The sequence below is a fragment of the Elephas maximus genome, chromosome 19 (assembly GCF_024166365.1).
Source record: "Elephas maximus indicus isolate mEleMax1 chromosome 19, mEleMax1 primary haplotype, whole genome shotgun sequence".
NCBI lineage: Eukaryota > Metazoa > Chordata > Mammalia > Proboscidea > Elephantidae > Elephas > Elephas maximus.
The window spans coordinates 53429338-53444252 of NC_064837.1; the positions used below are offsets into that span (position 1 = coordinate 53429338).

General features: G+C 38.5%; 1 protein-coding gene across 1 annotated transcript in view; it reads left to right on the top strand.

Annotated features, from left to right (window-relative positions):
• The window catches only part of EFCAB3 (EF-hand calcium binding domain 3), a 573675-nt gene that overhangs the window by 243314 nt on the left and 315446 nt on the right, over positions 1–14915 (top strand). Inside the window, exons 56-58 of the mRNA XM_049861611.1 lie at positions 7106–7210; positions 7764–7817; positions 14315–14419. Coding sequence (XP_049717568.1) covers positions 7106–7210; positions 7764–7817; positions 14315–14419 — 264 coding nt within the window. The remainder of the gene's footprint in view (positions 1–7105; positions 7211–7763; positions 7818–14314; positions 14420–14915) is intronic.

Here is a 14915-nt window from a genome sequence, read left to right on the forward strand (position 1 = left end):
TAAGTCTTCCTATCCATGAGCAAGGTATGTTTTTCCACTTAAGTAGGTCCTTTTTAGTTTCTTGCAGTAGTACTTTGTAGTTTTCTTTGTATGGGTCTTGTACATCTTTGGTAAGATTTATTCCTAAGTATTTTATCTTCTTGGGGGCTACTGTGAATGGTATGGATTTGGTGATTTCCTCTTCGATGTTCTTTTTGTTGATGTAGAGGAATCCAAGTGATTTTTGTATGTTTATCTTATAACCTGAGACTCTGCCAAACTCTTCTATTAGTTTCAGTAGTTTTCTGGCGGATTCCTTAGGGTTTTCTGTGTATAAGATCATGTCATCTGCAAATAGAGATAATTTTGCTTCCTCCTTGCCAATCCAGATGCCCTTTATTTCTTTGTCTAGCCTAATTGTTCTGGCTAGGACCTCTAGCACAATGTTGAATAAGAGCGGTGATAAAGGGCATCCTTTTCTGGTTCCCGTTCTCAAGGGAAATGCTTTCAGGCTCTCTCCATTTAGAGTGATGTTGGCTGTTGGCTTTGTATATTGTATATATAGATGGCCTTTATTATGTCGAGGAATTTTCCTTCAATTCCTATTTTGCTGAGAGTTTTTATCATGAATGGGTGTTGGACTTTGTCAAATGCCTTTTCTGCATCAATTGATAAGATCATGTGGTTTTTATATGGTGGATTACATTAATGGTTTTTCTAATATTAAACCAGCCTTGCATAAAAAAAAATTTTGTTTTACCTGGTATAAATCCCACTTGGTTCGGGTGGATTATTTTTTTGATATGTTGTTGAATTCTATTGGCTAGAATTTTGTTGAGGATTTTTGCATCTATGTTCATGAGGGATATAGGTCTCTAATTTTCTTTTTTTGTAATGTCTTTACCTGGTTTTGGTATCAGGGATATGGTGGCTTCATAGAATGAGTTAGGTAGTATTCCATCCTTTTCTATGCTTTGAAATACCTTTAGTAGTAGTGGTGCTAACTCTTCCCTGAAAGTTTGGTAGAACCCTGCAGTGAAGCCGTCCGGGCGAGGGCTTTTTTTTTGGGGAGTTTTTGATTACCTTTTCAATCTCTTTTTTTGTTATGGGTCTATTTAGTTGTTCTACTTCTGATTGTGTTAGTTTAGGTAGGTAGTGTTTTTCCAGGAATTCATGCATTTCTTCAAGGTTTGCAAATTTGTTAGAGCACAATTTTCCATAATAATCTGATATGATTCTTATAATTTCAGTTGAGTCTGTTGTGATGTGACCCATCTCGTTTCTTATTCGGGTTATTTGTTTCCTTTCCTGTATTTCTTTAGTCAGTCTGGCCAATGGTTTATCAATTTTGTTAATTTTTTCAGAGAACCAGCTTTTGGCTTTGTTAATTCTTTCAATTGTTTTCCTGTTCTCTAATTCATTTAGTTCAGCTCTAATTTTTATTATTTGTTTTCTTCTGGTGCCTGATGGATTCTTTTGTTGCTCACTTTCTGTTTGTTCAAGTTGTAGAGACATTTCTCTGATTTTGGCTCGCTCTTCTTTTTGTATCTGTGCTTTTATCGATATAAATTGACCTCTGAACACTGCTTTTGCTGTGTCCCAGAGGTTTTGATAGGAAGTGTTTTCATTCTCGTTGCATTCTATGAATTCCTTTGTTCCCTCCTTAATGTCTTCTATAACCCAGTCTTTGTTCAGGAGGGTATTGTTCAGTTTCCAAGTATTTGATTTCTTTTCCCTAATTTTTCTGTCATTGATTTCCACTTTTATGGCCTTATAGTCTGAGAAGATGTCTTGTAATATTTCGATGTTTTGGATTCTGCAAAGGTTTTATGACCTAATATGTGGTCTATTCTGGAGAATGTTCCATGTATACTAGAAAAAAAAAAGTATACTTTGCAGCAGTTGGGTGGAGGGTTCTGTATAAGTCAATGAGGTCAAGTTGGTTGATTGTAGCAATTAGGTCTTCCGTGTCTCTATTGAGCTTCTTACTGGATGTCCTGTCCTTCTCTGAAAGTGGTGTGTTGAAGTCTCCTACTATAATTGTGGAGGTGTCTGTCTCACTTTTCAGTTCTGTTAAAGTTTGTTTTGTGTATCTTGCAGCCCTGTCATTGGGTGCATAAATATTTAATATGGTTATATCTTCCTCGTCAATTGTCCCTTTAATCATTATGTAGTGTCCTTCTTTATCCTTTGTGGTGGATTTAACTTTAAAGTGTATTTTGTCAGAAATTAATATTGCTACTCCTCTTCTTTTTTGCTTATTGTTTGCTTGATATATTTTTTTCCATCCTTTGAGTTTTAGTTTGTTTGTGTCTCTAAGTCTAAGGTGTGTCTCTTGTAGGCAGCATATAGACGGATCATGTTTCTTTATCCAGTCTGAGACTCTCTGTCTTTTTATTGGTGCGTTTAGTCTATTTACATTCAGCGTAATTATAGATAAGTATGTGTTTAGTGCTGTCATTTTGATGCGTTTTTGTGTGTGTTGTTGACAATTTCATTTTTCTACGTACTTGTTTGTGCTGAGATGTTTTTCTTTGTAAATTTTGTGTTCCTCATTTTCATAGTATTTGACTTTATGTTTGCTGAGTCGTTATGTTTTTCTTGGTTTTTACTTTGAGTTATGGAGTTGTTATACCTCTTTGTGGTTACCTTAATATTTACCCCTATTTTTCTAAGTAAAAACCTAACTCGTATTGTCCTATATCGCCTTGTATCTCTCTCCATATGGCAGTTCTATGCCACCTGTATTTAGTCCCTCTTTTTGATTATTGTGATCTTTTACATAATGACTTCAATGATTCCCTGTTTTGAGCGTTTTTTTCTTTTTAAAATTAATCTTAATTTGTTTTTGTGATTTGCCTATTCGACTTGGTATCAGGATGTTCTGTTCTGTGACCTGGTGTTGTGCTGGTATCTGATGTTATTGGTTTTCTGACCAAACAATTTCCTTTAGTATTTCTTGTAGCTTTGGTTTGGTTTTTGCAAATTCTCTAAGCTTGTGTTTATCTGTAAATGTTTTAATTTCGCCTTCATATTTTAAAGAGAGTTTTGCTGGGTATATGATCCTTGGCTGGCAGTTTTTCTCCTTCAGTGCTCTGTATATGTCATCCCATTGCCTTCTTGACTGCATGGTTTCTGCTGAGTAGTCTGAACTTATTGATTCTCCTTTGTAGGAGACCTTTCTTTTCTCCCTGGCTGCTTTTAAAATTTTCTCTTTATCTTTGGTTTGGCAAGTTTGATGATAATATGTCTTGGTGATTTTCTTTTTGGATCAATCTTAAATAGGGCTCGATGAGCATAGTGAATAGATGTCCTTTCATCTTTCATGATGTCAGGGAAGTTTTCTGCCAACAGATCTTCAACTATTCTCTCTGTGTTTTCTGTTATTCTTCCCTGTTCTGGGACTCCAATCACACACAAGTTAATCTTCTTGATAGAGTCCCACATGATTCTTAGGGTTTCTTCATTTTTTTTAATTCTTTTATCTGATTTTTTTTCAGCTATATTGGTGTCAATTCCCTGGTCCTCCAGATTTCCCACTCTGCATTCCAATTGCTCGAGTCTGCTCCTCTGACTTCCTATTGCATTGTCTAATTCTGTAATTTTATTGTTAATCTTTTGGATTTCTGAATGCTGTCTCTCTATGGATTCTTGCAGCTTATTAATTTTTCTACTATGTTCTTGAATAATCTTTTTGATTTCTTCAACTGCTTTATCAGTGTGTTCCTTGGCTTTTTCTGTAGATTGCCTTATTTCATTTCTGAGGTCATCCCTGATGTCTTGAAGCATTCTGTATATTAGTTTTTTATATTCTGCATCTGGCAATTCCAGGATTGTATCTTCATTTGGGAAAGATTTTGATTCTTTAGTTCGGGGAGTTGTAGAAGCAATCATTGTCTGCTTCTTTATGTGGATTGATATCGACTGCTGTCTCCAAGCCATCACTAAGATATTGTAGTGATTTATTCTATATTTGCTCACTGAGTCTTATCTTGTTTTGTTTTCTTTCAGTCTACGTAGATGGGCTACTAGATTGCGCTGTCTTGATTGTTGTAGCCCTTGAGTCACTTATGTCCTACTACCAGCTGGTTTGGGCTGGTACCAGATATATAAGCCTAAGAGTCCATTCACTATTCTTGAGCAGAATCTGATTTTGGGTCATCAAGTGTGTGGTGCAGCCTGTCACCTATCCACCTAGAGAAGTAGTGGTGATAGTTGTGTGCACCAGATTCTAGTAGCAGCAGGGGTTCACACTCTGAGGGGGGCAGGATGCTGATAGGTTTCCCCCAAGTGCCAGTGAGGTAGGTGTGTCTCTATTCCTAAAGGACTTTGGTGGGTGGGCTCTGCAGCTGTACCTAAGGCCCCCAATGCAAGTACCTCTACAGATTGGTAGGTGTCACCCTCCTCACACCCCTAAGGCAGGAGGCTAGGTGGTCTGGGGGGAGCTTCAGCCCTCAGTTCCCTGTTGTGGGTCAGTGAGGGCTCTGTTGAATAGGCAGAGATATCAGACCTGGGAAACTTGTCTTTCCAGTAATCTGCTAAAACAATTACAGTCAGATCCCTATCAGAAATGCCTTTGCATTATAATAGTCACCTTGTTCCCTGTAGGGATGAAAGCCCAAGACTGTGGATCATGTATGCTTGGCTGGAGCTGGTTCTGTGTTTTTAGTCCAATTAGGGAAGGGTTTTTGGTCCCTGGGTTTTTTGTAGCTGCTTCTCTCAGGCCAGGAGAATGGGTTAGGAAAAGACCAAAAAAAAAAGAAAGAAAGAAAAACCGCAGAGCAGTTCTCTCTCTGGCTCAGGAAATTCGAATGTTAATGAAGCTGCCTGGGAAGGGGAGGGGAGGGTTTAGATAAATAGGAGAGAGTAGCACCCCGGAATATAGACAAAGTTACTTATCTTGCTTCAGATGACTGTTTTATCTGAGATTCCCGAGGGGCGCGTTGACTGTGTGCACTGGCTGGGTCGAGATTGCCCCCGAGGGTCAGGCCTGCGTCCCGTGCTAGCGCTGTCTCAGAAGCCACGGTTAGTTCCTCCGCTCCCAGTCCAAAGCCCAGCACCAAGGTTCCCCAGCTGGGAGGCCGCACTCCAGGCTCCAAAACCAGTCGCCGCCTCCCGGTGACTTCTCCTCCTGTCAGCCACATCGCTGCACTGCCTGCGTGCACTGGCTGGCCTTCCCCTGAGGTCAGTTCAGGGGGTTAGGGCTGCGCCCCATGTTTGCGCCATCTTAGGATGCTGTGCTCAGCTCCCCTGCGCCCAGCCCAAAGCCCGGCGCCAAGGTTTCCTGACTGGGACACTGGCTCCAGGCTCCGAAAATAGTCGCTGCTTCTCCTTGGTTGTTCGTTCTCAGTCTCTGACACTCAGGTCAACTCTTTAGATCTGTGTTTGCTGGTCCGGGTTTGTAGATTGTCATGTATGTGATCGATTCACTTGTTTTTCCGAGTCTTTGTTGCAAGAGGGATCCGAGGTAGCTTCTACCTAGTCAGCCGTCTTGCCCCCCCATCTTCTTTTGATGCTTCCTACTTCATTTAATGTTTTACCCATAGAGTCTTCACTGTTGCAACTTGAGGCTTGATTTTTTTTCTTCAGTTCTTTCAGCTTGAGAAACACCAAGCGTGTTTTTTCCTTTTGGTTTTCCATCTCCAGCTTTTCACACATGTCGTTATAATACTTTACTTTGTCTTCTTGATCTGCCCTTTGAAATCTTCTGCTCAATTCTTTTACTTCATCAATTCTTGCTTTTGCTTTAGCTGCTCCACATTCAAGAGCAAGTTTCAGAGTCTCCTCTCACATCCATCTTGATCTTTGCTTTCTTCCCTGTCTTTTCAATGACCTCTTGCTTCATGTATGATGTCCTTGATGTCATTCCACAACTCATCTGGCCTTCGTTCATTAGTGTTCAATGCGTCAAGTCTATTCTTGAGATGATCTCTAAATTCAGGTGGCATGTACTCAAGGTCATATTTTGGGTCTCGTGGACTTGCTCTGATTTTCTTCAGGTTCAACTTGAAATTGCATGGGAACCATTGATGGTCTGTTCCACTTTCGGCCCCTGGCCTTGTTCTGATTGATGATAATGAGCTTTTCCATCGTCTCTTTCCACGGATGTGGATTCCTGTGTATTCCATCTGGTGAAGTCCACGTGTATAGTAGCAGTTTGTGTTGGTGAAAAAAGGTATTGGCAATGAAGAAGTCATTGGTCTTCAAAATTCTGTTATTCAGGCTCTGGCATTGTTTTTTTCACCAAGAACACATTTTCCAACTACTGACCCTCCTTCTTTGTTTCTAGCTTTCACATTCTAATCATCAGTAGTTATCAATGCATCCTGATTGCATGTTCGATCAATTTCAGACTGCAGAAGCTGATAAAAATCTTAGTGGTTGGTGCATAAATTTGAATAATAGTCATATTTAACCGGTTTTCTTTGTCAGTGTATGAATATTGTCCTATCACTGGCAGCGTTTTACTTCAGGATAGATCTTGAAATGTTCTTTTTGACAACGAATACAATACCATTCCTCTTCAAGTTATCATTTCCCGCATAGTAGACTATATGATTGTCCAATTCCAAATGGCCAATACCAGTCCATTTCAGCTCACTAATGCCTAGGATATCGATGTTTATATGTTCCATTTCATTTTTGACAATTTCCAATTTTCCTGGATTCATACTTCATACGTCCCAGGTTCTGATTATTAATGGATGCTTGCAGCTGTTTCTTCTCATTTTGAGTTGTGCCACATCAGCAAATGAAGGTCTCGAAAACTTTACTCCATCCATGTCATTAAGGTCAACTGTACTTTGAGGAGGCAGCTCTTCCTCAGTCATCTTTTGAGTGCCTTCCAACCTGGGGTGCTCATCTTCCGGCACTATATCAAATAGTATTCTGCAGCTCAAGGAGACTTGTGTCTTGCAATAAGAAAGCCTTCCTTTTTATAAGTATTGAGGGAGAATGTTCTTTTTTGTGATTCTCCCATAATTCTGTGTTGTTAAATGTGTTTCATTTTGATTTTACATTTCCTCAGATACAGGATGATATAGGCAAAAATGAATTTTTCACCATTTTTAGGATGATTAGATAGTTCCAAATATTCCCAAACATTTATATTCTTTTATTTTCAAAGGGGAAAAGATTCATGCCAGTGACCTGGAGAATGTTCTAGGAAACATGGGAATTGAGCTCACAGACAAGGAACTCCTAAAGCTGCAGGAAACTCTGCCAGTTGATGGTGAGCCATACGAATGCCACTGAGAGCTTCTAGGAAGCTTGATTTTATAACCTTTCATGAACAGTTTTTAGAATTTTACCTGTTTATTGATTATTAGAAAAATAAGAGCCCTGTCATTTAGATTTAGTCTATGATTTGCCAAGTCCTTTTGCCATAAGCTTTGCCAGCAGAACCTAGGTAAACATCAATATTACCTATTCAGACAACTGATTGGCCTAATCCTAAGAACTAAAGGAAGGAAATGGTGGGGAGTAAGAAACTAGTGAATGAAAGAAAAAGGAGAAGCCAGAAGAAAATGGAAACAAAAGATGAATGTTTGAAAATAATAGTGTCTTCCCTCAGCTACCAGTCTCCTCAGGTGACAAAAAAAAAAATAGATAGATTTGTCACATTTAAATAATTTTCCTTTCTTTAACTCCATTTTTTTTATTTAATGGTTAGATAGAACACATTTCTAACCTAACTATAAATATTTGTCTTACTAAAGTTATAGAATAACTGAGTGAATGTCACATCATTTTCTTTCTGACATGAATGGTTCCTTTTTTTATAGCTGCCGGAAATGTGTTTCAGAATAGGGTGTTAGATGGTGTGAAATCTCTCAAAGGTAAGTTAAACAGAAAAGTCTGAAATTGTCAAGATTCACTTATCATTTAGTTTATGAGTCCTGTCTACCTTCCTATGCATAGATTCCTTATTTAGTTACTTTAATCACAATAATATTTTATATTGTAATATCTCAATAGATCTTTCCAGGGAATCCATATTCATAACCCAAAGAATCTAAAAACTATACACAGCAAATTATAAAGAAAATGACTTCAGGGCAGCTCACAGAAAAAAGGCCTGGCAACCTGCTTGCATAAAGATTACAGCTAAGAAAACCCTGTGCAGTAGTTTTATTCTGTAACACATGGAGTTGCCATGAGTCAGAATCAGCTCAAGGACAGCAGGTCTGATATTTGTTGTTGTTTATTTTATTGTGTAGGAAGATTATGGCTGACTTTGAATAGAATTTCAATCCACTAATGAAGGTTTTTAATATTTGTGCTTCAATATATTCTGTTTACTGAACGCAAGGTAGTAAACAAATGCAGAGGAAAGACACACGCTTGTTGCTAAAAGCTACTTTCTACTTCCTACTTCCAGCTCTTGGAACAAGAGAAGAGATGGGAGAAGGGGAAATGGGATGGAATGATAAGCCTTAGCCCTTGGAACTTGAGGAAATGTCTCCTGCAGGCAGAAATCTGCCTCTGGACACACCTAGGCCTTTTGAAAAAGTGACAGTCAGGAACATTCCTTGCAGAATTTTGTGTTGAATGTTGTCAAAATAGTGCTACCTTATTTTAGAGGAATGTAGTCTAAGCTTTAATTGTTTATATATATTTGTGAATGGTGGACAAAGATGTTGGAAATTTAAATTATCAATCCAGGTGTCAGGCCTATCTTTCCATTGTCTCACGGTAAAAATTTACCTAGCTTTTTTATCCTCTGGGCTCTGATTTTGACACGTAATTTTTAGTTAATGAGGAAGCTATAGACTGGTAACTAAGTGTTGGCTTTGAAGCCACTATACCAGGCTGAATCCCGGCTCTGCTATTTACTAGCCATGTGCACTTTTAAGTTATTTGATATCTCAGGATCTCAGTTTTGTCATCTGTTAATGGATTGTTGTGAGGATTAAATAAGTAAAACATAAATCTCAAGGAGCCCTGGTGGTGCAGTGGTTAAAAGCTTGGCTCCTAACCAAAAGGTCAGTGGTTCGAAATCCCTAAGGGGCAGTTCTACTCTGTCCTGTAGGGTCATTATGAGTCAGAACCGACTCAGTGGCAATGTGCTTGGCTTTTGGATAAATCTCAGAGAAGTTTCTTGTTCATAGCAAGCTAAACATTATTATTAATATTCCTTATGCAAAAAATTTTGCTTCAAACAGCTGATCTCTCTCCAACTAACTTCATATCATTCTTAGTGATTTATAGTTCTAACCCTGTATTCCTACTTACTAATAACAAAAATATGATCGTTCACTTATTCATCCATCAAATATTTGTTAAGAGCCCTCTATGTGCCAGACACTCTTCTAGGTATTGGACTGTATCAGTGTTATTCACTGGTACAGTGAATAAATTAAAACAAGCAAAAAGCCCTACTTTCACATCACCTGCATTCTAGTTGAGAATGGGGGAAAAGACAATTAAAAATAAAAATAGTAAATAATTAAAATTTGTAGTATGTCCAAATAGGATACATGCTATGGAAAAAATAGAACACCTTAAGACGGGTTGGGACAGGGGAGGAGGGTTAGGGTAGATGCCTTTCAGGAGGTGGCTGTTAAGCAAAAGTTGAAGAAGAAGAGAGATTTAGCCATGTGACCTTGGCTAATTTATTTAGTACTTCAGGATCTCCGTTTTCTTATCTGTAAAATTGGGATGATGTTAATACCCAGCTCCTGGGGTTTCTGTGAAGATTAAATAAGTAAGATATGTAAACCTCTCAAAGACGTTTCTGGCACATATCTAGGAAGAATATTATATGAGGACCAGCCGCTGCAAAGGCCTTAAGTCAAGAGTATTCCTGGAGTCTCTGATAGTCATCAGGAGGTCTATATGGTTGGAGTGGAGTGATCAAGGGAGAGAGGAAAGGTCATCAGAGTATTCCTAAAGTCTCTGATAACAGCCAGAAGACCCAGATGATTACAGTGACCAAGGGAGGAAGGAGAGGATATTAGAGGTAAATGGAAGCCAGATCATGAAGGGCCTTGTGAGGAATTCCAGGATTCTGGCTTTTGCTGTCTATGAAATGAGAATTAATTACAGGACTTTAAGCATTATCTGACTTAAATTTTAAAAGGATCAGCTCTGGTCTGGATGTGAAATAGACTGTAGAAGCACAAGAATCTAAGCAAGGAAGAAGTTAAGAGGTTACTGCAGTAATAAAAGCAAGGGATGATGATAGCTGTCACCAGGGTGGTGGCAGTATAACTAATAAAAAATGAGACCCTATTTAAATAATGGATAGAACAACCAGACAGAAGCATTATTCACAATAGTCAAAAGGTGGAAACAACACAAATGTCCATCAACAGATTAAAGGAGAAATTGTGTTATGTAGATATGATGGAATATTATTCAACCAAAAAAAAAAAAAAGGAATGAAGTACTGATACATGTTACAACGTGGATGAACCTTGAAAATGTTATTCTAAATGATAGAAGCCAGACATAAAAGATCACATGTTGTATAATTCCATTTATATTAAATACCCAAAATAGGTAAATTCAAAGAAACAGAAAACAGATTGGTGGTTGCCAAGAGCTTGGTAGAAGGAGGAATGGGAAGTAACTACTTAATGGGTACAGGGTTTTCTTTTGGCATGGTTAAAATGTTTTGGAAATAGAGGTGATGGTTATACAATATTGTGAATGTACTAAATGCCACTGAATTGTTTGTTTTAAATGGTTAGTTTTATGTTATGTGAATTTCATATCAATTAAAAAAAACTAAAAAAATTGATGAGATTCTGCTTATATTTTTACAGTTATAATCTTCACTCTATCGTGATGTATTAACAATTAAGATACCTGGTAGCAAAGCCACTTCCTATTCCCTATGAAATTGGTTGTAATCAAACCCTGTAGCCTATCCCTTCAGGAGCTATTTACAGTGCAGGCATATATGCAAGTTAAGATTTAAGGCGATATTCTTTCTTTTTTTCTTTTCCCTCTCTTTTTTCCCTTTCTGTCTTCATTTCTCAGTTCTCGTCTCTCTACACTTATCTTCTTTTCCTGTCTCCTGAGTACCTGGTGTTGTGTGACATCTATACCCCCTCTAGCAGGCTATATTGTGCAGCCTGGTAACCACTTCCCCAGTCTTAGCAGCCCCACTGGTGGGACTCCGGGACTCCTGGGGGCTTTTCTTTTTTTCTTTTCCAATTTTTTATCTAGTTATTATTTTTTTCTTTTTGTTTTTCTCCATTTCTTGGTTTCTCATCTCTCCACTCCAATGGCAAGCTCCCTTAGCACTCTTTTTTTTTTTCTCTTTCTTGTTTGTTTTTGGCTCCTGTTTTTCTCTCCTCTCTCTTCCCTTTCCCGCACCTCTATTAGCTCCACACATCACAACCATCCCCCTCTTTTCTGCCTCCTTGCACCATGCAGTGATCATCACATCCCTGAACAGCACAGGCATGGCCTACTAACCTGCCCAGCACTGATTCTTGGCTTGCTCTGTTGGCCCTAGTATGTGCCACAAACAACCCCTCTCAGCCCCTCCCCTTCAGCTGGACCTGCCCTCCTGCACCATAGTGGAATGACTGGCCCTGCCCACTGGACAAGAAGTTGAAAAGTACTGTGACTACAGACGAGCAAACAGCAAAGAACGCACAGACCACCTGCTCAGCCATAACCAAATAAAACAATAAAGCAGGACAAAAGAAACATATCTACAATCAAGAAATGAAGAAAGTAACTACTGAATGTCCCGAAGACAGCAGACAATATCAAACCATATTTAAAAAACAGGACAGGATGGGTCCAGTAGGTATCCAAAATAAAATACCAGATGACTTTCCAGTAGAAGAAAAGGCACTAGAACTATCCAACAGGGAATTCACATCTCTAATATTCAGAGCAATCCAAGAGGTGAAGCAGAAAGCAGATAAAAATGAGGAAAAATAGACAAATTTATGGAAAAGAGGGAGACAAATTCATGGAAAATACAGACAAAAAATGGAACAATTCAGGAAAGTAATAAAGGATCAAAATGCTAAAATAAATTCACAACTAGAAATCATACAAAAACAACAATTAGAAATCCAAAAGATAAACAACAAGATTTCAGAAATGGGCAGTGTCATAGAAGGGCTGAGGAGCAGGTTTGAAACGATGGAAGACAGAATGAGCAAAATTGAAGACAAACACTTTATGCAACTCTGAGGAAAGATCAGAAAAAGAGCAAAGAAAAATGAAGAAACCCTGATAATTATGTGGGATACAGTCAAAAGCAAAAACTTGCAAGTGATAGGAGTTCCAGAACAGGGAGAGAAAATGGAAAACACAGAGAGGATCATTGAAAAATTGCTGACAGAAAATTTCCCAAATATCATGAATGATGAAAAGCTAACCATCCAAGAAGCTCAACAAACCCCATACAGGATATACCCCAAAAGAAAAACACCAAGGCATATCATAATCACACTCGCTAAAACCAAAGACAAAGTCCTGTGAGCAGCTTGAGAAAAACAAAAAGTCACGTACAGAGGAGAAACAATACAACTAAGCTCTGATTATTTGGCAGAATCCGTGCAGGCAAGAAGGCAATGGGATGACATATATAAAACCTTGAAAGAAAAAAATTGCCAACTAAGAATAATATATCCTGCAAAACTTCTGTTCAAATATGATGGTGAAATTAGAACATTTCCAGATAAACAGAAATTAAGGGAATATATAAAAACCCAAACCAAATTTACAAGTATTATTAAAGGGAGTCCTTCAGTCTGAGAACAACATCAGACCACAGCCTGAATCTAGGATGCAAGATTGTACCAGCCAGATACCAACCTAGGAAGTGAACTCTCAAGGACTATCCAAAACCAAAACAATTGCAAAAAGGAGCCAGAGAAGTTAATCTGTAGAAGACAACAACATCAGAACAATAAAAGGAATAAACAGTATAGGTATAGAACTCTCTAATGGAGAGGAAGGCAAGGCGATACCAAGTAATACTAGACTGTTTCAAACCTAGAAAGGTAAGGGTAGATTTCAAGGTAACCACAAAGAAGGTTAAGAAACCTACTCATCAAAATAAAGAAGAAAAACATAAAGTCTCAATAAAAACAAAAACAAAAGAAATCCACAAACAAAAAGAACTCAGCGCAGGACATTATCCTGCATGAAATAAGTCAATCACAAAAGCACAGATATTGTATGAGACCACTACTGTAAAAACTCATGAAAAGGTTTACATACAAAAAGAAACAATCTTTGATAGTTATGAGGGAGAGGAGGATTGGGGATGGAAAAACACTTAATAGACAAAAGATAAGCAGTAACTTTGGTGAAGGGTAAGACAGTGCACAATACTGGGGAAGCCAGCACAACCTGTACAGGCAAGGCTATGGTAGCTCCACAGACACATCCAAACTCCCTGAGGGATGGAATTGCTGGTCTGAGGGCGTGGGGACCATGGTCTCCAGTAACATCTAGCTCAATTGGCATAACAGAGTTTATAGAGAAAATGTTCTACATTCTACTTTGGTGAGTAGCATCTGGGGTTTTAAAGGCCTGTGAGCGGCCATCTAGGATACTCCACTGGTCTCACGCCTTTGGAAGCAAGGAAGAATAAGGAGAACTAAGGATACAAGAGAAGGATTAGTCCAAAGGACTGATGGACCACATCTACCACGGCCTTCACCAGACTAAGTCTAGTACAATGAGATGATGCCTGGCTACCACCACTGACTGCTCTGACAGGGATCACAATAGAGGGTCCCAGATAGAGTTAGAGAAAATGTAGAACAAAATCGTAACTCAGAAAGACCAGACTTGCTGGCCTGACAGAGACTGGAGAAACCCTGAATAGTATGGCCCCCAGATACCCTTTCAGCTCAGTAATGAGGCCACTTCTGAGGTTCACCCTTCAGCCAAAGATTGAACAGGACCATGGAACAAAACAAGATTAAGGGGCACACCAGCCCTGGTACAGGAACTGGAGGACAGGAGGGGACAGGAAAGCTAGTAATAGGGAACCCAGGGTTGAGAAGGGAGAGTGTTGACATGTTGTGGGGTTGCTAACCAATGTCATACAACAAAGTGTGTACTAATTGTTTGAAGAGAAACTAGTCTGTTCTGTAAACCTTCATCTAAAGTTCAATTAAAAAAAAAAAAAGACAAGGGAACAGGTTCTAATTCTGTATTTTCTGTGGATTATTTAATGCTCTTGGACATGTGATTATTATAGTAATAATCACAGAGGTCCATTTTTTCTTCTGTCTTTAGGATAGTAATAGTAAAGTATATCTATTCAGATAATAATTCACATGGGAAAATGTATTTTTAATACTTTAAACTCATTTTTCTCATGTTTCATCCCTGTATCTTTCCCAAGGGGGGAAGGTTAATGCCAATAACCTGGTCACTGTCCTGGAACACCTTGGGATCAAGCTCACACAAAAGGAACATGAAAGTGTAACAGAAAATCTGCCACTTAATGGTGAGCATTATAACTACTACTGTGTTTTGGAAGAAAGTTTATGTAATTCTATATGAGACTTATTTTTTTATTTTTTTTTATAACTGGTTTTACCTGGAGTCAAAAAAAGCATTTTGTAAAGCTAAGAGAAGAAACTAGTGCCAATGTGAGTTCAAGTTCTTTTATTTTTCACGAGTCCAGAATCATTAGCCTCTTTCCTTTGTATTGTAAGCATCACACACAAAACTACTGTGACTACTTTCTGACCAAAGAATGAATTTATAGGGAGCAGAATAAAAGTTATAGTTTGGAGAATACAAAGGAAGTGAGAAAAAATGACTCATTGTCCCACTAAGAAGGCATCCGTCAAGTAGTCATATCCTAAGTCCACCTTACCTGTTTCATTTTTACAATTCTCTGTGAACGGCACTGTCTACACTCACCATTTCACCTGTCATTTATATGCTGAAAACACCTAGATCTTTATCTCCAGCCCAGACTTCTCCCCAAACATGGA